Consider the following 25,381-nt stretch of genomic DNA (forward strand, 5'->3'; position numbering starts at 1 on the left):
ATGAGGAGTTGGGGATTCCTACTATCATGAGACCTGGTGCAAGGAAGGCTAAGCCAACCACCACAAGGACACCAAGGATAGATCTAGGACCATGCAAGTTGTGTAGGGTCAAAAACCATATTCAAATATTAATGCATGATGGTTATGCAGCTCACCATTATGCATGCATGGCAAAGGTTGTGCAAGAAGTTGATCCCACATGTTTTGAGGATGATATTGGTGGGAATATACATTGGGAGAAAGCCATGGATAAAGAAATGGCTGCATTCGATGCAAATAAGACATGGGAATTGGTGCCTTGTTCGAAGTTTAAAAAGGTTATTGGATGTAAGTGGGTCTACAAAATTAAGCACAACTCAGATGGAAGCATTAGCATGTACAAGGTGAGATCGATTGGTTGCCAAAGGTTATGCTCAGACGTAGGCATTGATTATGAGGAGAAATTTAGCCATGTTTCCAAGATGGCAACCGTGAGAGCTGTTATTGTAGGGGCTGTATTAAAAGGTGGAGTTTTATATCAAATGGATGTAAAGAATACGTTCTTACATGGTGAGTTGCAAGAAGAAGTACATTTGGAATAGCCACCTGGTTATGAGGATTTCAGTCACGCTGACTATGTGTGAAAGCTATGTAAAGCTTTGTATGGCTTACAGTAGACACTGAGAGTATGGCATGATAAGATTACATAGTATCTTATCACCGTTGGCTTTGTATGGCTTGAAGTAGGCACCGAGATCATGGCATCATAAGACTGCATAGTATCTTATCACCATTGGCTTGAACCTATGAGACGGAGGCTTACCATTCACTCTATGTGCAAAAGAGTCATAAGGGGATTGTAGTCATCACCATCTATGTGGATGACTTGATTATTGGGGGTCACAATGAAGAGGAAGTTGAGAATCGAAAGGGTCTCTTGAAGAAGTTTGACATGAAGGATTTGCGTGAGTTGAGATCTGTTGAGATACTTTCTTGGCATTAAGGTTATCAGGACGCCTGAGGGAATATGGCTATGACTCACAGAGACAGTATGACGAAAAATGGTTTGGTTGGCTACAAGCCCATTTCTGCACCATTGGATTAGTAGAATGGTAAGCTTAGTGCAAACGCAAGTGAGATTTTGGAGAATGCTTCTATGTACACAGGAAGAGAGTGGGAAGCTTGATCTACATGACGATCACCAACACTATGTTCCTCGGAGATGCACACTACTCTATGTGAGGTCCATAATGGATTATGGCCTCTTTTATGAGGCTGGTATATAGTTGTAGAGTGTTTGGATACACTGATGCAAATTGGGCATGTAGCATCTTGGATAGAAGATCTACTAGCGGGTTTTTGTTTCCTTTGGGAATGGTGTTATTACATCATGGAGGAGGAGTAAGAAGCAGCCGTGCTGACGGCGGCTGCCTTATCAAGTTTAGAGGCAAAGTACATGGGTGCTAAGATGGCAGCATGTGAGAGGTAGCTTGATTACATAAGCTACTTGTTAGAGGTTTGGGGCTGCATGTGGGTAGGTAGGTTGTTATCCATTATGATAACCTGAGTAGCATTGCAATGAAGACTAGAAATAATGAACTCGGATGCAAAACATCTTGCTTTGTAGAGTCAATACCAAGCATAGTATAGCCCGATGCTGTAAGCTAACAACGTGTTTTCGTGATTAGTTGTCAAATCATATTAATGATGAGCACGGTAAGATTTGTTCTACGGATGCATTAGCATGAAACAAAACATCAATTGGACACTTGCACATCGTTCTTGAGGTTGGATACTTTGATTTACAAATGTAGCTAACCTTGTTTTACTTTTTATTAATGACCATGATGGGATCCACATGCTACACACCAACTCAACGCTTTAACACCATGGATTTGATCATATACGCTCATTATAGACTTAGGTCTTTCGTGTAGTGGTAAATCGAATTGATAAGCATAGTAACATTTACCGTACGCACGACGTCGTGCATCCTGACTTATTGGCATATAATACATTCACACGAACGCGCTCGTTGCCAGCTCACCTTAGAGCAGGTCAAGCGGCGTTGTGTTTTTATAGGACCCGTCAGATCTACTACTCCTCATCTCATCAGCTCAGCTCTACTATCATCCGACTGTCTTGGATTTTCCCAAGTAATCCTGCGTGTGTGATCACCGCTGTATTGAAAAGCCCCCAGCAATATGGCCAGATGCCGCCGCCGCTGGCTCCTCGCATCATGCCTGCTACTGGCGCTCATCAGCTTCAATGCCACGCCGGCGTCTTGCCACAAGAAGAAGATCAAGGCCGCCGCCCGGCCGTCCCACTACAGATTCTACCTCCACAACACCGTGTACAGCACGGCCGTGAATAACACCTACTTCACCTCGGTGTACAGTTCGCCCCCTCCGGGCAACTTCTCCAACCCCTTCTCCTTCGGCGTGGTGGCCACCTTCGAGGCCCCACTGACGCTGGGCGCCTCCAACCGCTCGGCGTCGGCTGGGGTGGCGCAGGGCTTCTACGTGCTGGACAGCCAGAAAGGCTTCGTGCTCTTCCACACCTTCACCGCCACCATCGACGACGGCACCTACAAGGGCACCCTCACCATCATGGGCCAAATCGTGGAGGCCCAGAAAGTGCGCACCCTCACCGTCGTTGGCGGAACCGGCGACTTCCTCCTCGCGCGCGGCCTCGTCACCAATCGCCTCGTCGAGCTCGTGCCGGTTATGCCTGCCCGATGGATACTCTCCTTTGATCTCGACCTCTACTACTAGACCACTTGTTGGCATGCCTGCTGTCTTCAACTCATTGCCTTTTTCCTTTAATAACCAAGAACCTTCACCTTAGGCGTTGCTTTTTTCTTCAATAACCTAGGCCATTCTATACGTCCGGATGTAAGTATTCTTTATTCTTTATTGCTCTCTCTAGTTCCTGGTAAGCATGGATCCCACATCATGAGGTATCACCTCAACAATAAGTAATGTTCTACTTAGAAAATCATAGCTACTAAATTGGGACTCACAACCATCATTGCTTCACATCAATTATTATTACGAAAATCTCACATTAAATACTAGCTTTATTTCTCTAAGGCCCTAGCATGTAACTATAGAGAATGTTTTTATTATGTAGCTTCTTTTTTGTCTAATTTTGGGGAATCTCACGATCTCTCCACAAGGGAGCTGAGAAGTGTTTGTCTTGACATCGAGGTAGCTTCAAGGTTAGTTCTTGATTTTGCATGTTTTCCAACTTTTTTGTTGTCCATACTTATGTGACTTGATGTCGGCTCCTTAGGATTTCACGTCTTCCGCTATCTTAGAAGAGGCATTGGATCCACTACAAGAGAATGGGGGGTCTACCCAAGAAACTTAACCCCGCATAACTTAGAAAAGAAGGAAAACTTAGAAAAGAAGGAAGTGTGAGAAGTGGTTGTCATCTCGTGGTACGAACACGGTTATAAATGCAATCAAATACATGGCTAAGACATGTATATAGTCGCATTTTTAGCCCCAAAACCCTGGGAGAGGCCCCCAAACTCGAGATGATCAGAACCTTGAAACCCTAGGATAATCTTCAAACCCAACAGGAAGAGAGACTAATGTTGCAAGTAATACATTATTATTATTATTATTATACAAATTTTACTTAAATTTTTCAAGCCAAAAACTATGAAAAATTATACAACAATAAAATATATGCATTGGTGTGATCACTTAGGGTTTCCATTCAGTGATTATGTCTTGAATCAAATCCATACATGCCAATGAGGTTGTATCAAGATCCATGGCCCTAATATCAACAAAGACATCTATTCCATTTGTGGATTATTCAACCTCTACATCACTAGCATCTTCTATGGCCCCAATATCAATAGAAAGATCTATTCCACTAGTGGAATCTTCACCCTTTACATCACTAGCATCTTCTAATGTGTTTGGAGCATCATCTTGGATGTGGCATCTTGATCTAATTCCACTAGCTCGTCATCCATGAGCTTCTCAACCTCCTCATTTTTAAGAATCATTCTTGATCGAGGAGCAATTTGTATAGCATCAATAGTATCTTCAGATGCATTTTCTTCATCATCTTGGACGTGGGAACCATCTACTTGATTGGTAATTGGCGCTATCTATTGTTCTTCTACTTTATCCACATCTTGATCTACTTCCACCGGTTTGTGCATGAGCTCCTCAATCCTCTCATTTTGAAATATCATTCTTGATTCAAGAGCAATTTGTATAACACATATCGCGACACATATCGCAATCTTTTGGAAGTAGCTCTAGGTTTTTTGGATATGGCCCAGTGTCTCTGATGTCTCTTAAAAGCCCGTCTCTCCTCAATTCTTTCCCTATTTACCTCTTTATACCTAGTTTCCACCCACTTTGTCATGATGTCACTATTGAGTTCATACAAAATATATTTACCTTCTTGTGTTGCATTGCCCTATCCATCATCCTTGGTTTTCATTTGTATGTTGCTACATGCGACACCATTCCCACTATCGACGCATGGTGGGATCAAGTCGTGAAAGATACTCCGAGATGTATACTATAGATTATTGCACCAACCAATCCTATGCTATGCTTCCTTTTAGACTGATTTCAAAATGACCTATGAACTTTAAGTATTTCCATGCCCCCAAGGTATCCTTCTTGCGCCAATCAAGTGGTCTAAAATGTTGGATACCACATTCTAGAATATGTGCATTAGGTCTACAAGATGATTTATTGAGAACCTTGTCATTCTTGGCGATGGCTTCTCACACACTTATTTCTAAATCATGACAAAAAGGTCTAGAGATTCTTACACCAACCAACCCTCTACCATGCTTCCTTCTAGCCTTGTTTCAAAATGACCTATGAACTTCAAGTCTTCCCATGCTCCTAGAGTATCCTTCTTACCAATCAAATGGTCCCAAATGTTGGATGCCACATTCTTGAATATGTGCATTAGTTCACGAAGATGATTTATCTTTATTCTTCAATGTCCAATATGGGAGGTGAAAGAAGATTGAGAACCTTGTCATTCTTGGTGATAGCTTCATAGACACTTCTCTCCAAAACATGACATAGACTTCCCATTACTCTATGGATAGTGGGTGTGGTGGTTCTCTGACTTGTAAACAACACAAACTTCTCATGATGATGAGGCATATAAGATATTGATGATTCTTTTCATAGATGTCCTTCTTGAGATGATCTAGCCTTGATGTAATAAGTGATCGTTCATAAATTAGGCAAGAATTATACCCGATTGACGAGGGACATGAATTTACAGCGGGATCTTGTTGTAAAGGCAGCCAGTGATTTCCTAGTATCACACCATTTGGTCAAGGCTTCTTATGACCATAGAGCAAGACGCTTCTTATCACCTTAGAGAAATTCAAGCTACATTGTGTTTTTATAGGAGCCTACTACTACACTCCCCATCAAATCTGCCTCCTCACAAAACTGACTACCCGTCCAACTAACTATACTGACATGACTCAGGTTTCTTCTCCTCTACATCCGCAGCCAACTCTACACCCTCAAGACATTCAAACTAAGTAAGAATACAACCCTATAGTCACTCGACTGACAATAGCTGACCTACAATTTCCCCAGAAATATCCTTTAGACTTCAATCCCATCTGACTGTTATCAGCTAACTACTCTAGTTGTCAGCTGCTGTGACCCACAAATACTTCTCCCAAACTCAAACAAGCCAGGGCAAGCCCTCTATACCCACATTTGATTATACTGAAGCTCAATTAACACACAGATGACATTGTACCTTCTCAACAGATACTGATTGAGCCAGCATTGTCTCAGAAACTGTTCCCCAGTCCTCAGACTAACATACACAAAAGCTTCATCTCTATAAACTCAAAGAAAACAACACCTTTCTCACAATTGGAACATCAATTCAACTAACAAGATTCAATGTCTCTGTTCGCTTCAAATTTGACAAAAACAACATTGTTTCAACAGCCCTGAACATGGGCACCAACATAATAAGAAAACATCAAGGAAACTCAAGGATCTCCCTAAGGTAGACCTGTGCGAGATCGCACTTCCAAGCTTCCACTTCAGCAGCTACAATTGAAGATGACTAGATTGAACTGTGTCTCTAACACAAGGGCTACCTAAAGAACCCAAGGACACACCTCTAGGCCACTTCTCTAATCTTCAACCACCTTCTGCTCTGATCCACCCAAATGCTCCCACACTGCATTGTCTTCTCTTGTGCTAACTTGAAAATATGCAGGGACTCTAGCCTGCAACTAGTAACAGAACTACAAGAGACCCCTGAACTATCATCCGACTGTCTTGGATTTTCCCAAGTAATCCTGCGAGGTACTCTTGTGTGATCACCGCTGTATTGAAAAGCCCCCAGCAATATGGCCAGATGCCGCCGCCGCTGGCTCCTCGCATCATGCCTGCTGCTGGCGCTCATCAGCTTCAATGCCACGCCGGCGTCTTGCCACAAGAAGAAGATCAAGGCCGGCGCCGGGCCGTCCCACTACAGATTCTACCTCCACAACACCGTGTACAGCACGGCCGTGAATAACACCTACTTCACCTCGGTGTACAGTTCGCCTCCTCCGGGCAACTTCTCCAACCCCTTCTCCTTCGGCGTGGTGGCCACCTTCGAGGCCCCACTGACGCTGGGCGCCTCCAACCGCTCGGCGTCGGCTGGGGTGGCGCAGGGCTTCTACGTGCTGGACAGCCAGAAAGGCTTCGTGCTCTTCCATACCTTCACCGCCACCATACTCGAGATGATCGGAACCTTGAAACCCTAGGATAATCTTCAAACCCAACAGGAAGAGAGACTAATGTTGCAAGCAGTACATTATTATTATTATTATACAAATTTTACTTAAATTTTTCAAGCCAAAAACTATGAAAAATTATACAACAATAAAATATATGTATTGGTGTGATCACTTAGGGTTTCCATTCAGTGATTAGGTCTTGAATCAAATCCATACATGCCATCAAGATCCATGGCCCTAATATCAACAAAGACATCTATTCCATTTGTGGATTCTTCAACCTCTACATCACTAGCATCTTCTATGGCCCCAATATCAACAGAAAGATCTATTCCACTAGTGGAATCTTCACCCTTTACATCACTAGCATCTTCTAATGTGTTTGGAGCATCATCTTGGATGTGGCATCTTCATCTAATTCCACTAGCTCATCATCCATGAGCCCCTCAACCTCCTCATTTTTAAGAATCATTCTTGATCGAGGAGCAATTTGTATAGCATCAATAGTATCTTCAGATGCATTTTCTTCATCATCTTGGACGTGGGAACCATCTACTTGATTGGTAATTGGCGCTATCTATTGTTCTTCTACTTTATCCACATCTTGATCTCCTTCCACCGGTTTGTGCATGAGCTCCTCAATCCTCTCATTTTGAAATATCATTCTTGATTCAAGAGCAATTTGTCTAACACATATCGCCATTCCCTCCTCATATAGCCATTAGATATTGCAATCTTTTGGAAGTAGCTCTAGGTTTTTTGGATATGGCCCAGTGTCTCTGATGTCTCTTAAAAGCCCGTCTCTCCTCAATTCTTTCCCTATTTACCTCTTTATACCTAGTTTCCACCCACTTTGTCATGATGTCACTATTGAGTTCATACAAAATATATTTACCTTCTTATGTTGCATTGCCCTATCCATCCTCCTTGGTTTTCATTTGCATGTTGCTGCATGCGACACCATTTCCACTATCGACGCATGGTGGGATCCAGTCGTCTCGTGAAAGATACTCTGAGATGTATACTAGAGATTTTTGCATGTTGCTACATGCGACACCATTCCCACTATTGACGCATGGTGGGATCCAGTCGTCTCGTGAAAGATACTCTGAGATGTATACTAGAGATTATTGCACCAACCAATCCTATGCTATGCTTCATTTTAGACTGATTTCTAAATGACCTATGAACTTTAAGTATTTCCATGCCCCTAGGGTATCCTTCTTGCCAATCAAGTGGTCTAAAATTTTGGATACCACATTCTAGAATATGTGCATTTAATTTAGGTCTACGAGATGATTTATTGAGCACCTTGTCATTCTTGGTGATGGCTTCTCACACACTTATCTCTAAATCATGACACAAAGGTGTGGTGTTACTCCTTTTATAAATGCCACCAACTTCTAATCATGGGCGGGAGAATCGGTGATGATTTTCATAGATGGCCTTCTTGAGATGTTATGTCTTTGATGTAATGAGCGTTGGCTCACAAGCATTGTGCCTGAATGTTATGAGGGCTATTCAATATCATGAGAGAGATATCCATTACATAAGAGAAATCTATGCTTTTATAAACTTTATCGAAGTAGCTCTAGGTTTTCTGGATATGTCAAGCATCTATGATGTCTCTTAAAAGCCCTTCTCTCCTCAATTCTTGCCCTCTTTTCCTCTTCATACCTTTCCAAACCACTTTGTGATGACATCACTATACAAAATATATTTACCTTATGTTTCATTTCCCTATCCATCCTCCTTGGTTTTTCTTTGTATGTTGCTACATGCGACACCATTCACTCATCATGCCCATTGCTCCATAATTGATGCATGGTGGGATGCTCTTGTGAAAGATACTAGAGATTCTTGCACCAACCAACCCTCTACCATGCTTCCTTCTAGCCTTGTTTCAAAATCACCTATGAACTTCAAGTCTTCCCATGCTCCTAGAGTATCCTTCTTACCAATCAAATGGTCCCAAATGTTGGATGCCACATTTTTGAATATGTGCATTAGATCACGAAGATGATTTATCTTGATCCTTGTCCAATATGGTAGGTGAAAGAAGATTGAGAACCTTGTCATTCTTGGTGATAGCTTCATAGACACTTCTCTCCAAAACATGGCATAGACTTCCCATTACTCTATGGATAGTGGGTGTGGTGGTTCTCCCATTTGTAAACACCACAAACTTCTCATGATGAGGAATAAGATATTAATGATTCTTTTCATTGATGTCCTTCTTGAGATGATCTAGCCTTGATGTAATAAGTGATCGTTTCCATAAATTAGGCAAGCATTATACCCAATTGACAAGGGACATGAATTTGCAGCTGGATCTTGTTGTAAAGACAGCCAGTGATTTCCTAGTATCACACCATTTGGTCGAGGCTTCTTATGACCATAGAGCAAGACGCTTCTTATCACCTTGGAGAAATTCAAGCTACCTTGTGCTTTTATAGGAGCCTACTACTACACTCCCCGTCAGATCTGCCTCCTCATAGAACTGACTACCCATCCAACTAACTATACTGACATGACTCAGGTTTCTTCTCCTCTACATCCACAGCCAACTCTACACACTCAAGACATTCAAACTAAGTAAGAATACAACCCTATAGTCACTCAACTGACAATAGCTGACCTACAATTTCCCTAGAAACATCCTTTAGACTTCAATCCCATCTAATTGTTGTCAGCTAACTACTCTAATTATTAACTATGACACACAAACACTTCTCCCAAACTCAAACAAGCCAGGGCAAGCCCTCTATACCCATATTTGATTATACTGAAGCTCGGTTAAAACACAAATGACATTGTACATTCTCAACAGGTGCTGATTGAGCCAATATTGTCTCAAAAACTGTTCCCCAGTCCTCAGACTAACACATACACAAAAGCTTCATCTCTATAAACTCAAAGAAAACAACACCTTCATCACAACTAGAACATCAATTCAACTAACAAGATTCAATCTCTCTGTTCGCTTCAAATTTGACAAAAATAACATTGTTTCAACAGCCCTGAGACATGGGCACCAACATAATAAGAAAACATCAAGGAAACTCAAGGATCTCCGTCAGGTCGACCTGTACGAGATTGCACTTCCAAGCTTCCACTTCAGCAGCTACAATTGAAGATGACTAGACTGAACTGTGTCTCTAACACAAGGGCTACCCAAAGAACCCAAGGACACACCTCCAGGCCACTTCTCTAATCTTCAGCCACCTTCTACTACTCTGATCCACCCAAATCCTCCTGCACTGCATTGTCTTCTCTTCTGTTAACTTGAAAATATGCAGGGACTCTAGCCTGCAACTATTAACAAAACTACAGACCCCTCAACTACAGTAGTCTGGCTTCTATCTCTCTCCTAGTGGTAACACGAACCACTACATCATCTTGGAGAGTCTTCTCAAAAAATCTCAATTCTTCCACTTTAACCCGCATCACCACCTTTGATTCATCTAGATCTCATGCCACCCGGCTCCCTCGTTTGTCCACAATGTGTCTATTTTCGTTTCTGCACCTGCGCCTTTATCCATTTGGTCATGCGTCGCCTTTAGCCACCTGGATTCCTTCTCGCACCATCTTATGGACCTTTCATACATCTATACATCATGCTTAGGAGAGTCTCGGGATTTCCCTCACATATAGCCCAACCCCCTAGGTGAAACACATTCATGTGTTTCATTGCATCTTTTGAGCAAAAAACTACTCTCCTTCATAAAACACTCCACTCACCTCTATTAACAACCTCTATTAACAGTATCAATAGCAGCATCCAGCACTTCAAAACCCTCATGGATCAAAAGGATATAAAAGCATCTTCCAAAACCATACAGCTACATTGATCCAGCTACCTGGATCAAAAGTCTACAAGCACCCTGCAAACAAACTCAATCTTGTACTTTCATCAAATGGCACAACCCAACTAGACCTCCTATCACACCCGTTTTCCATTCCCTACATTCATAAACACCCTTGACTCTCCTTGACACAGACCACAGCCAAGAATACCACAATCATCTAGCTGAATCCCCTCATCTAAGGTCGCAGCATCATCTCCATCACCACTCCCATCAACATCCATCACCACTCCCATCATCAACTTCATGGAAACAATCAACATCCATCTCATCAAGGAAAGTTCCAAAAAAACCTAGAAAACTTCATCCAGCTCTACTTCACCACCCACATCATCCTCAACATCCCCACTGAGTCCACTTTTTCCTCTAGAACACACTCATGTTGGTCTACAATAATGCTATCTTCCTTGAGATAACCCTACAAACCTGCACCAGTTTCCTCAGTATGCATCTTAGCATTTAACTCTCCAAAGTTTCCTGAATATCAATACATGAGCTTTCCTCCTTTGCTTTCAACAGACTATGATCCAAATCTACATCATCAGTTTCATCTAAGAACTCTTCCTCTTCCATGATAGCTCCAATCATATTCATATCTCCACATTGCACCTGAGGTTGAAGCTAATTCCAATCAGCCCTAAGAACCTCCAGCACAACAAGATTCAAACTGCCAACCTGCTCAGTCAACCTTTGGATCTCTTGGTGTAATCTATTCTGCCCTCGGCATGGTTCCTCAACCCTTGGGGCTTCCACATAGGTCTCCCTCTGTGCATGTAAGTTCATTGGCAAAGTTGCCATCATAGGCCTACTTGTTTCCCTTTCCTTTCTTGCTAGCTCTTTCTTCCTCATCTTATTCCTCCACTGGTCAGTTTTGCTACCCTCACAGCTTCAACAAAAGTTCTTGGATCTCTCAAATCCACCTTCTCCTTGATTATCTCATGCAACACTTCAACAAACTTATCCTTCTTTAAAAAGTCTAGAGGTACATGGTTTTCTCCCAAGGCTCTCAAAATCCTTCTCCAAATAGCTTCAAGCCTATCTCAAACCTATCCACTAAGGTTAGTATATCATCATCCTTACTGTGGTGGTTCAACTTTCTAAGCTCCCTCCATAGACCTTTAGATCTTTCTAGCTTCCCATATCTTCCTCTCAAGGCTTCCTTCAAATTATTCCAACTTCCTCTCTCAACCTCTATGGCTTCATATTTAAACCATTCTATGGTTGCATCTTCTAACAACAAATCTGCCATCCTTAGCTTATAGGCATCATTTTCCCTATTATTGCCCAAATCCACTAATTCAATCCTCCTTAGAAACTGAGAAACATCCTCGTCCTTCTATCCTCTAAATACAGCATAATAAAAATCAGCTCCCTCAATAGACCTTCAGATCTTTGGGTTTCTCTCTCTCTCTCTCTCTCTCTCTCTCTCTCTCTCTCTCTCTCTCTCAGAAAAGATGATCTGACTCCACTTCCTTAGGACCCTCCATGAAGTTTGCCAATGTTGTTCCTTCTCCACCACTGGGTTTGTTGTAGCAGTCTCTTGCCATGTGTCCTGGCTTTCCACAGTTGTGGCAAGTGAAGGTCCTTCCTCCTACTCTGTCTCTTCCTCGTCCTTGTTCTCGAGCAAATCCTCCTCGGGTGAAGAATGTTTTTTCCTCTCTAGTTGTTGAGTCCAGCCATTTCTTCTCTTTGACCTTGGTCTCTTTCTCTAGTAGATCTCCTTCTATCTCATGGAGCTTCAATTCAGGTACATTCTTTAATGTTGCTACAATGTTTTCATATTCACCTTTGTCTCCACACTCTTCAGAAGCACTGCTAGTGCCTTATCATCTTCTACCTTCTTGCCAATGGCTGCTTCTGCTAGTTGTTGCTTAATGCTTTTATATTTGTTCAAGTGTGTGATTTAAAGGTTCACTTTCCTTCTTTGTAGAATTGCATTAACAGATTTATCTTTGAATTTTTTGCTTGAGTGCCAAATAATTTATTGAGTTCATCCCATGCATCTTTTGCCCATTATATCCGTGTGATGTGATGAATGATTTTATCATTTAAACTGAGTGTGATAAGTCCTAATGCTTTCTCATTCCTGCTCTTCCACTCATTTTCCCTACTCACCTCTGGGCATTTATCTCTTCCCTCAACTAGCCCCCCCACAGATTTTTCCTCATTAGGGCCAAAAACGGCTAGAAAAGGGCTGTTTGTTAATCTAAGGATTAAGAAATTGTCCAATTGTGAATTGACACGTATACAAAAGTATGGCATTCTTGTCTCCTCCAAATGTCTTCTTAACGGTTCTATTTTAGTGGCGAACGGCTAAAACGGCTAAATTTAGACGTTTACGATGGCTAACATTAAAGTTTGGGTCCAAAATAGTGACATCTTGTTCCATTTTTTATTTCAAAAAATCAAGCATTAAGATACGAAATCCTCTTTTCAGGCCTTGAAAACAACGCTATTAATGACAAAACACCAAATTTTTCAGACGTCTACTTTCCGCCTTCCCTTCATTTTGGCATATGGTTTATTCTTTCTTCTTTGCACTTTCAAAAGATTCACTATTCAAAAGATTCACTATTCAAAAGATTTACTATTTTTCTCTTATCTGTGAGCTTCTATGGCGTCCTCACGTCGTCCTTCTCATAATATAACTTCTTGTGATTTTCATAACACGAGAGAAGATGGTGTTTGGAAACCCATGTCTTTTCGTGTGAATGATTGGGTAACAATGCTTCCCTCTTGCAAAGGTGCCCACAGGGTGAAAAGAACCAAGCGAAATGAAGTGAAATCCCATTGGAAAGGTCGTGTTCTTGCATTCAAAGTGACCGACAATGGCTGGCTTGCAAAAGTTCAACGTCTACATGGCCAAAGACATGGTGTTGAACTTGGATGAACATCCAATTCTCCATTCTTACTGTAATTCAACAAACCTTTATCTATTTGACACAACACAATATTTTCTCTTTCTGATATATTTGTTGTTTGTTTCATTTCAGTTATCTTTCCGTCAACAGCTGTGGAGTGGCAGCCTGTTGAGAGGTTAAGTGGCACATTCAAGGCAATTCACAAGGGGATTGCAGATGTCATGTACGCAGACAAACCACCTTCATTTTACAAATCAGTGGATTTATTTGTGTATTTTACAGAATACAGGGTTCCATCAAGAGAAGGTGTTCATGGAGAATTGTATGACATACCTATTCCCACAATAATGTCACTAGAATGGAAAGTTCCTGATCCAAATACCATAACAAGCTTCAAATCCAAAATCAAAGATGATATTCTTAAAGCAATGTCTCCTGGAAGGATTTCAAGAAGGATTAAACTTCAATGGTTCTTGCCTATACATGTCTTTGTGGCATGTTTCAAAACAATGGAATTGGAGAGGACAAGAACGATGTGGCTTAATAGAAGACTATCTCTGACTGATCTGGACACTGTACTTGGAGAAGGATGGAGTACCAAGGAAACTTTTCATATGGGGGACAATATCAGTTGTAGAGTAAGCCCAAATTCTTTGTCCATCTCATACCAACTGTGTCGCCAATCCTTAGTTTTGGGCTATGACTATAGGAGATGGAAAAGCAAGCTTGGTAGTTGGGTCCCTTTGGATTCTGAAGAGAATTGTCCAGAGTTTGAATTTAACATCATAGTCCATCCATTCATAGATCCCAGGAAACTCATAGTAACATCAAACTGGCGACTACAACATGTTAGAGAGTCGCTTGAGTTTCTGGATGAAATATCACCTGAATATAGATTCAAAGTAGATGATATTGTTATCCGTACAAGGATGGAGAGTGTAACCTCATGCATCACATGTCTCCCCCCAAAAAAAGTTGTATTTGAGCCACTTGCAAGGACAAGTTTGTATAGTTGAAAAGGATAATGTAATCAATATATTCTGCTAGATTTCGTCTCGTCTTCTTCACAAAATTGGTTAACAAATTGTTCACGACACAAAACAAGGTTTAACAGTTGAATATCAAATTATTGATACAGAATTTTACAGAAAATTGTCCCAAAAAGGGTGTGTTCATATGGACAAAATGAACAAAACAAAATCCAATATGTGGAATCACTCTACAAAATCAACTTTCCTTTTGGCATGAGATGACCCTGCATCTTTAGAGAATCTTTCTCTCTTCTGTTTGCTTAGATCAAATTTTGCTGATTGAGGTTCAAGTTCTGGAGTTTTCAGCACTTGAGGTGTTGGAGAGGAAGAATTTAGAGTGGATTCCCCTAATGGTGGTAAGTTGGGCTCCTCTTTGAGACCTTCACGTGTTGGCGAGGGAGATTTGGCAGTGGGGTCTGGTTTTGGAGAAGGTTCTTTGGAGGTTGGCCTTGGAGACTTGGCAGTCTTCTTGGGGAACATGAACAAGAAATTTAATGGAGAGCCAACATTTGCCCTCTTACTACCTTTGTTGGACAAACGACGCTTCTGAATTTTAAATTTCACTGGTGAGTGAAAAGGAAGACCTTTAGCAGCACTCCTCGCTTTGACAGGGGTCTTCTCTTTGATAGGTGTCTTCTCTTGAGCTGGAGAAGAGCTCTTCTCTTTGGTAGGAGGACTAGGGATCTTCTCTTTGATAGGTCTCTTCCCTTGAGCTGGTGAAGAGCTCATCTCTTTGGCAGGAGGGCTAGGGGTCTTCTCTTTAGCAAGTGGGCTAGGGCTCTTCTCTTTAACAGGAGGGGTAGGGATCTTCTCTGTAGCCTGAGGGATCTTTACTTTAGAATGGCTCTTCTCCTTAGAATGGCTCTTTTTCCCCTTGGAAGACTTGCTCTTGGAAGGGCTCTTCTTTCTCTTCTTCTTCTCTTTGGCAGAGGTCTTTTCCTTGTTGAATGAGTCATCCTTGTCTTTGCTTTCCTTCTTCTCCCTTTTCCTTTTCTTTGAAGTTGTATCCTTGGCTCCAGGTGGAAAGGGAGAATCAGGATCATATGGATTGATGGATCTGCTCAAAACCATGGACACTGCCTTCTCCCTTACCCAACTTACCCAAGAATCTGAATACTCATGCAACTAAGACAAAAGAAAATAAGAAAGTAAGAAAACAGGTCACTAAATGTATTCACTAAATCAATCAATGGTTTTTATTCATGAACTTACAGGAAGTGTTGTCATTCTAAATCTTGACTCAAGAAATCTCCAAGCATTAGTAAGAACCATCCATCCACAAGATGTTGAGTCTTTCTGCAAGGGAACTTCCTGATTGAAGTACTTAAAATCTTCAAGTTTGTAGTCTACATAGGTAGAGGCTAGAAAACTCAAGATAAGTTTGGCAGCACTGCAAACATAAAATTTTGAGGGTCAACCAAATAATTGAAATCATGCAAGAAATTTGAGGGTCAACACATGGCAAAATTGATTCTTACATTTTACTTCTCCCATGGATGGATGCCAAAGAGTTCATAAAGATCACATCTCTATCCAATAGATTGATGAGTGTCTCTAGGAGCGGAGGTGTTTCTATGAGGAAGGTCACCTTGGCTTGTTCTCAAGATCTTATTTCTATAAGGTATTTGGATGGGGATCTTTGAGTCCATTCTTTTAAGATGGTCATCCCCAGGTTTTTGAGATATATAGCTACCTTGTTTCCTTGTGGTGGGGGGTAGCTGTAGCAGTGGGTGCTACTGCTTGTGTTGGCCTATGAGGGGGTGACGAGTCTAGGAGCTCTCTAGTATATACATGAGCCTCTTCAGTGGGTCTCGTTTTGGAGGCCGATGGGCATGGCTCGAGGGTAAGCGGTTGGAGGCTCATCTTCTATCTGAGCTTGGTAGTCCCTGACCAATTCTTGGGTTGCCAAGAGTCTTTCCTTCTCCTCTACGGGGTTAGGGTATTTGGCAAGCTTTTTTGGGGAGTTGGTGAGTGTTAATCAGTTTCCTAGCTTAGGTGGGTGAGTGTAGCAAATCTTCCTCTTCTGAGACTAAGAGGTTGATGCATGTGTGGTCATGCCATCTTTAGAACCACTCTTAATAACTATCCAGCTATCTCCTTTGTCGATTCTCATGGTTCTCATGGTTTTCTTTCTCAAAGTGTCTAGTTGCTCGTGGTTATTCAAGGACATTCTTTGAAGATAAGACCTTTTTGTGTCCCTGGTCTTGCAAGGTCGATGCCTCTGCTACGGCCCTCTATCTGTTCTATATAACTGGTTATGGCGTTGAGAGGGATCATATGGATGAAGCTATCTCTTACACTCAGAATGTTAATGTTGGTGCTAAGATTAGCTTCACAAGCCTTCCCTACTGTCCGTGGTCTCAGCAGACAATTATTATAAATATGGTATATCCCTCACCCAATGCATAAAGGGGTTAATGCAAAAGCGCCTACACAGGTACTTGCCATCCATTTCTTGATTGGACACTCAGCCACTCGGAGAAATGTCCTTTACAAAATGATAGCATTGCATGGGTGGTCATTTAGCCATTGTATTCATGTCCGGGCCCTATGGGATTGGGGCGACTAAGTACACTGGGAACATTTGGTCTCCCTTCATCACATAGTGGCTTAGAATTTGGGAGGGTGGACTGGTTGGGCTCCATAGGTTCGTAGGTAAGACCTTCTGGAACTTCCCCTTCTTCAAACATTTCTGTCAGGATTAGCTGACGAACAAGTGTGATTTGTGGCAATGGGGGTTAAGGTGGGAGAATTGGGGTTCGTAAGGGAATTTTCGGTACCCTCAGAATTCCTCTTTGGGCCACTTCTTGGGCCTCGTTGAGGTACATTGTGAAGAGCTTCTTCTGGCAAGGGTTGCCTTGGGTTTGTACGCAAGGCTTGAGAGGTAGACCAAAGGGCTTTGCTGATAGCAGTTTATAACTTCATGGTTTCCCCATCTTTGGCAATATGTGCAATAGAGGGTGGAACAGGGTCACAATGTGGACACTCCATGCTGGTATGGTTAGCTCGGCAGATCTGGAACCATACTAGCTCCCTCTTCAAATAGAGATGGGGTCGGCCAACCCGATCCCCGGCGGCCTTGGCCGGTTCTCCAATGTTGAGTCATTTGTTGCAATAATGCAGTGGTGGCCAACTACTCAACCTATTATCCAAAGGTGAAATCGTGGCTCTTCCCACCATCAGATTTTGTGCTGGTGGTCTTAAATGAGGCTTCTGATGTACCCTCATAAAGTCCTCAGGGAACATGTTCCCTTCAAGTTGTCCTCGAATTCCATAGCACTCCTGGAGCATTGCTTGAAGGAGGTATGGTCCAAGGAATACAAGGAATTTTGTAGGGGTACGTTATCAAGACCTTCCAAAAATCTCCCTATTAGTCCTCAGGGAACATGTTCCCTTGAAGTTGTCCTCGAATTCCATAGCACTCCTGGAGCATTGCTTGAAGGATGTATGGTCCAAGGCATACAAGGAATTTTGTAGGGGTACGTTATCAAGACTTTCCAAAAATCTCCCTATTAGCCTTTCATCAGAGAACTTGTCTCTAGCATTACAATGGGAGTGGAGATATCTGACTCTGTTGATGTAATCTCGGATGGTTTCACCATCCTTTTGTCTAACATTATGCAACTATCAACAAGACACTGTCTGGTTCCCTGACAAGAATATCCAACCTTGAAGGCCTCTTTCAAGGCCTTCAAAGAGGCAGCCTTGTCCTTAGTTTTCAACAAGGACCTAAACCATTGTTGGCTAGCTTTACCGTCTAGGGTGAGGCCAAAGGCACTCACCTTAACTTGATTGTCCACATGGCCAAAGGCCTCACAGATCTAGTTGAACATCTCTAAGTGTGGGATGGGGTCTCCATTCCTATCAAATTTAGTGTGATTAGATCTGGAGGCGTGATGCCTGTAGCCACCCTCCTCCCTATTTCCATGGTTAATCTCAACATTTCAAGTGTTAACCACCCTACCATGGTTGTGGACCGGGTGGTGGTTGGGGCATGATGGGTGGAGGATCTAGGCCAGGCAGATAATAGACCATTGGATGTCCTTGTCTCATGGGTGGATTGGGTTATGCCTCATGTGGCCCCATGTGGTATCCTGGGTAAGGTCCCCGTGGTGGGTATTGCTGATATGCAAGTGGGCCAGGTTGATGTGATGAGGTCGGGTAGGCCCTTTCTCTATGGCACGACTGTTCTTGCTAATTTCCCTATCAACGGAATGGCAAGACAGTAGTCTAGTGTATCAGACTAGTCAGGCAATGCTATGTGGGAGATATGTGGACTCTTGCCAGAGAGTCCGGACTCAAACACCAACCCTTACGTGGTCATGGGAAACATTCCAGTCTCTGCTCAACTAGGTAGGCTTAAGCATAATGTTTCCCAGTTCTGAGTATTTATCACTCCTTTCCATGTCACACTCACATGCTTTCATACATAGCATGTATACTTAAGCAGAAACATAACAGGTTCAGACATCTCAGAGTAACATGTGACACTGAAGAGAAAAGTAATGGCAAGTGTGCTCTTAGTTTCATTCTAGAAGAATTACAGACTAACACATAATAGATGCCTAGTACAAATCACCACTTGCAAGATTCTAACATGCTATCCAGCTTCATGACATAACTGTCAACTAATATTGAGAGCTTACAAGACTACACTTCATCACACATCACTCAGATAATGAGTCAGCACACACACTCTATATCCTTAGCAATAGTTGGTCACCCTTTTAAACTATGCTTTCTTGATCTTGGCAATGGCTCTATGGTGGTTACATTCCGGCGCCTTCACACGTGTGATATGAGGTGGTGCTCATATTATGCATTGTTGGTTGACCACTCCGCCTGCTATCACTGATCCTTCCACTACCACTGCACTACTAGGCGCAACACCTCGCATGCCTGGTGTTTGAGCTTCTACTTTTGAACCGGTTCCCTTGATAAAATTTTGCTTGAATTTGAAGAACATATCTAGGGGTTTATGATCCGGGATGTACACCTCATCGGAGTAGGTGGCTCGCTTTTGGATCCTCTTCAACTTTTTTGCATGCTCTTCTGAACAGCCCAGACCCCTATTGGTTGCTTGTGGTGTCCTTTGATCAAAAAGTCTCACCACCACTGGTCTGAGTGGAGTTTGCCCCAGAATCTTTTTCTCTGCCATTGGTATGGGTCTCCATTCGACCTGTGTAGCTTCCTCGTATTCTTCCAGATTATTTAATGATAGACTTTTTACCTTTTCCACTAATGGTTCTCCAATGCCCCATTTCCATATACTAGTACTTGCGGGTGCTTACATTCTAGGCGTCCTCCCCGGTGTCTGAAAACAAAAACTGAGAGCATGGGTGCTCCGGGGGAAGAGGTTTTCAGGCTAGCATGGACTTTATCCTTTTTGTATTTTTAAAATATTGTGGCAATTCCATGTTCACATTCACCAATTCAGAAAACATCACATGTGAGGCTTCAAAAAATGGGTTGTCCAAACTGGCCCAAGGAGAAAAAGAGTTGTTGATTAGTTGGTCTTTTAGGCGTTCATTTTCCTTGAGCAAATCTTGGTTGGCATCTTGCTGCTTCTAGACCTCAACCAACAGTTCTCCTCATTCTTTTCTGGGTACTCCGGGCAACAGCATCTGTGTGTTTTCTGTGACTAGCTCCGCATCTGCTTTTACTTTTGAGATCTTGGCCAGATTCTCCTTATAAATTGCTACCGAATTTACCTTCTCTCCACTTCTGCTACTCTAGACAGTCTATAATTTTTGTTAGACATATCCACCAGCTTCCCCATGAACATGATGTTCTATAAGAAGAAGATAAACTGTTAACGCCGAGTTTCGTCTACCACATCTCTCACCTGTTGCATGTTACCTATTTTAGGGATCTCTTCATCCACCCTTGGCTTCAAGCTAATGTCAAGAGCTCCATCTCTAGGCAATCCTAGCACATGATGCATTGCGTTTTTTAAAAATTTTATCAGCTCCTTCCCTTCCATATGCACAGTGTTGGTTTCTAAAAATTAATTAATCAATTTTCCTCCATCTTTTGGATCTTGTAACTCCTCCCATTGACGGTCGAGAAGTTTTTCAAACCCACACCTTCTTACCCATTCCTTATGCTCCTTCTTCCTCATGTAGAGGCTTTTCTGTGGTTTTTTGTCGAGCATGAGCGTCTTGTTGATCTTCAACATGGTGTTATTTTCTGAAAGATTGTTGCAAATGGGTAAGAGTGCATGCTCTTTAGCCAATGAAATGCCTTCTGATATTCTGAGATCCATTCATATTTGGCATCCTTTTTTGTCAATGCATATAATGGATATGCTACATGTTGTAGGTATTTCAAAAACCTTGTATGCCACTTCACCTTGCTAAGAAATCTTTCAAGCTACTTTATGTTCTGGGGAGTGGACATTTTGGATATGGCCTCCGCCTTAGCTGGATCTATGGCCAATCCATGGGTTGACAGGATGTGTCAACCTAACAATGTTCCAAATTTTAATACAAATGACCATTTGGCTGAATTCAACTTCAGCCTTCTTGTATCTGTAGATCTCTGCAAACATAACCTTAAATGATAGATGTGTTTACCTTTATCCCCGAACACACTGAAATCATCCAGGTAGTCATAGAAGATTTCTTGGAAGGTAGCTGGTGCATTCTTTAAGCCAAACATCATAAAAACAATTGCCACAAAGACACCCCATTCGGTGACATAAGCAGTCTTTTCCCGGTCTTCCAGAGCCATCTTCACTTACCTATGTCCGCTAAAGCCATCTAGGAAGGAGTACATTTCTTTTCCGGCTACCTCATCCAATAGGGAGTCCGTGAAGGGGAGCGGAAAAGGATCTGAGTTGGTTGTTGCATTCAGCTTCTTGTTGCGATGATCACACATATTCAAATCTTCATATTCTTTTTGGGGACTACTACAATAGGAGATATCCAGGCATGTTTTTCTACTGGTACAATGAAACTACCCTCAATTATCTGTCAATTTCTTCCTTCACTTGTTTTGTATAATTCGAGTTCATTCTGTACCTTTGCTGCCTAAGAAGTATAACTCTTGCTTTCAAGTTGATGTTGTGCAGGTGGAAGAACTTAGGGTCGATGCCCTCCATGTCTTCATATGGCCAAGCGAAGACATCTTGGTATTCCTTCAATAGGGGATACTAACTCATGTTTGAATTCATCTTCCAGTTCTAGGCTGATCTTTACATTCTTTTCCCTCCCCTAAATTCACTTCCTGTAATTTGTCTAGGCTCAACTTAGCTGCATTGTTCTCCTAGTTCTCCCTTTGCTTTTGCACCCAGTCTCGGATCTCCTGAATCTCTCCTTCTTGCTCTAGATTTTGGGCACACTTAATTTCTTCCATGGCTTTCTCCTACAAGGTTTTGCTTAGCTTTGAGCCTTCTACTTTCCCATAAGCTACTTCTGCATTCTTTATTTGATCATTTGCTACTTCTGCATTTTTGCCCTTTGTTTCTGTATGTTGTCTTATTGCTTCACCCACATTTATCATGTACAAGGGCACCAGGTCTGGATGTTCGCGGAGTATTTTGGTCTCTTCATTGTCATCAAAGCTTTCTGACATGTTGAAAGTTTCGGCATAGACTGGCCTCTGAGCAAGTTTTACTAGCTTCTTTGCATATCAGTGAGATCCACATGCACCTTCCGCTTTCCCCTTCTGATGGTGATTTTGTTCCTACCCCAGTCTAGCTTTACCTTACCATGTCTCACCTAGGGCATTCCTAATAATACCTGGTAAGATTTGATGTGGTTTTCTGTGGGTGATAACTACTAACTTGACCTTGAAGTCAACCTGTTTGATCCTCATTGAGACATTTTGATGATTCCCTTAGGTACCACTATCCTATTGTTAACCATTCTTATGTTGAACTGAATGGACTGCTCCCACTTGAGGCCCAATCACGGTTTCTTCAATGTGACAACATTCACTCTAGACCCTCCATTCACAGTACTGCATCATTAATGAGAACATTGTTGAGTTAAATTGTGACTTTAGCCACTTCATCATCTCTGGATGCTGGTGGTTCTTTTGCTTCAGGTTTCTTCCGCTAGTCTCTGCCTCAAGCTCAATAGCTTTGTTGCATAAGCTTCCACATCCATGTCCTCTTGTCGTCGGAGCTCTCACATTTGATCACAGAGTTGAGTTACAGACTTGATCTTGCGAAATCTTCCCAAAAAGGCAATCATGACTTCTTCATAGGTCTAGAAATGGTTGTCTTGATATCTTGACACCCACTCCGTGGCTTTGTCTTTGAAGATATTCATGAAGGCATATCTGCGGATTTCACTCAGCTCTAGTTCTTCTAAGTCCTGAGGTCTGGCCACTTTCTAGTATTGCTCAAACCTCCTCACATGCAGATCTGCATCTTCCCCTTTATCGCACCTGAGAACACCGAGAAATTTTTGGCTAATGATGCCATGGCTCCCTTCTTGAACCTTTTCCACGGGTTTTCTTGTGGTTATTCTTCTTGGTTTGGTTAGAGTGGTAAAGAGAGAGATACATCAAACAATGAAAATCATAGAGAACAAGTGCCTGTGAATGAATGTGATGAGGGAAAGTGGCCTTTATATAGGGAGGCATGTAGCTGGCCAACTATAGCAGAAACACTCCCATGACTAGTAAATCCCCATGACTATGAGAAAGTACAAGGCACAAATAAAAGATCCAAATCCCAACACAATAGTGAGATGCACAAATTCTAACATTCCCATGCACGAAAGGTGTCATAGTAGATAATGGCATCTCAGCAACCTTAGCTAGCTTCCGAATGATAAAAGGTACCTGATATCAACTTTGCCTACTTATTGGCCTCCTCTACATGGTCAGAAGGTGTCCTAGTTGCTAACACCATCTCAACAGCTGCACCTCGCTCTCGAATGATAAAAGGTACCTCGATCTCCCTTTGCCTAGTGATTACCCTCCTCTACTACATAGACTCGATAAAGTCTCTAATCTAATCTACTATAACAAAAGCCATGAGGCCATGGCATCCTCCAAAACATTCTCAAGGAAACCTCCATCTACTAAGATGTTCATTGGTTAGCCCCCTTGAGCAAAAGGAGCATAGATGTTATAACCCTGTGACACATAAGATGAGGGTAAGCAGGGACGTTATCTTTGATGAAATAAGAAGTTGGCATGCTGATGTATTTAAGACTTGTTTGGGAATGATGCACAAGAGGAGGTGGTTGCACGGAATACAAGTCAAGAAATCACAACCATTGTTGAGTGGACCAAGAGAGTCCTCTAGTATTGGGTCCAATGTGATAGACCATCGAGCGATAGTGGACTATGTTAGAAAATTAGGCCTGCAGGTCCAGCAAGTGCATCACATAAAGGTAAAGGAAATGTTCATGCACCTCTTGGTATGCCTCACATTTCTATAGGGCATTCACATGTTGATAGAGAGTGTAGTGGTTCAGAGCAGAGCCTTGATGAGGAGTTGGGGATTCCTACTATCATGAGCCTTGATGAGGAGTTGGGGATTCCTACTATCATGAGACCTGGTGCAAGGAAGGCTAAGCCAACCACTACAAGGACACCAAGGATAGATCTAGGACCATGCAAGTTGTGTAGGGTCAAAAACCATATTCAAATATTAATGCATGATGGTTATGCAGCTCACCATTATGCATGCATGGCAAAGGTTGTGCAAGAAGTTGATCCCACATGTTTTGAGGATGATATTGGTGGGAATATACATTGGGAGAAAGCCATGGATAAAGAAATGGCTGCATTCGATGCAAATAAGACATGGGAATTGGTGCCTTGTTCGAAGTTTAAAAAGGTTATTGGATGTAAGTGGGTCTACAAAATTAAGCACAACTCAGATGGAAGCATTAGCATGTACAAGGTGAGATCGATTGGTTGCCAAAGGTTATGCTCAGACGTAGGCATTGATTATGAGGAGAAATTTAGCCATGTTTCCAAGATGGCAACCGTGAGAGCTGTTATTGTAGGGGCTGTATTAAAAGGTGGAGTTTTATATCAAATGGATGTAAAGAATACGTTCTTACATGGTGAGTTGCAAGAAGAAGTACATTTGGAATAGCCACCTGGTTATGAGGATTTCAGTCACGCTGACTACGTGTGAAAGCTATGTAAAGCTTTGTATGGCTTACAGTAGACACTGAGAGTATGGCATGATAAGATTACATAGTATCTTATCACCGTTGGCTTTGTATGGCTTGAAGTAGGCACCGAGATCATGGCATCATAAGACTGCATAGTATCTTATCACCATTGGCTTGAACCTATGAGACGGAGGCTTACCATTCACTCTATGTGCAAAAGAGTCATAAGGGGATTGTAGTCATCACCATCTATGTGGATGACTTGATTATTGGGGGTGACAATGAAGAGGAAGTTGAGAATCGAAAGGGTCTCTTGAAGAAGTTTGACATGAAGGATTTGCGTGAGTTGAGATCTGTTGAGATACTTTCTTGGCATTAAGGTTATCAGGACGCCTGAGGGAATATGGCTATGACTCACAGAGACAGTATGACGAAATATGGTTTGGTTGGCTACAAGCCCATTTCTGCACCATTGGATTAGTAGAATGGTAAGCTTAGTGCAAACGCAAGTGAGATTTTGGAGAATGCTTCTATGTACACAGGAAGAGAGTGGGAAGCTTGATCTACATGACGATCACCAACACTATGTTCCTCGGAGATGCACACTACTCTATGTGAGGTCCATAATGGATTATGGCCTCTTTTATGAGGCTGGTATATAGTTGTAGAGTGTTTGGATACACTGATGCAAATTGGGCATGTAGCATCTTGGATAGAAGATCTACTAGCGGGTTTTTGTTTCCTTTGGGAATGGTGTTATTACATCATGGAGGAGGAGTAAGAAGCAGCCGTGCTGACAGCG

General features: G+C 42.1%; 1 protein-coding gene across 1 annotated transcript; it reads left to right on the forward strand.

The window, feature by feature from the left end:
• Window positions 1-2,100: 2,100 nt before the first annotated feature.
• LOC147609076 (dirigent protein 6-like) lies at window positions 2,101-2,894 on the forward strand. The gene has a single exon (XM_086788537.1). It carries the CDS (start codon window positions 2,184-2,186, stop codon window positions 2,751-2,753), a length of 570 nt encoding a protein of 189 aa, XP_086644663.1. The 5' UTR covers window positions 2,101-2,183; the 3' UTR covers window positions 2,754-2,894.
• The last annotated feature ends 22,487 nt before the right edge of the window (window positions 2,895-25,381 follow it).

Source organism: Cibotium barometz, chromosome 52 (assembly GCF_041138505.1).
Source record: "Cibotium barometz isolate CiBa-2024 chromosome 52, ASM4113850v1, whole genome shotgun sequence".
Classification (NCBI taxonomy): Eukaryota; Viridiplantae; Streptophyta; class Polypodiopsida; order Cyatheales; family Cibotiaceae; genus Cibotium; species Cibotium barometz.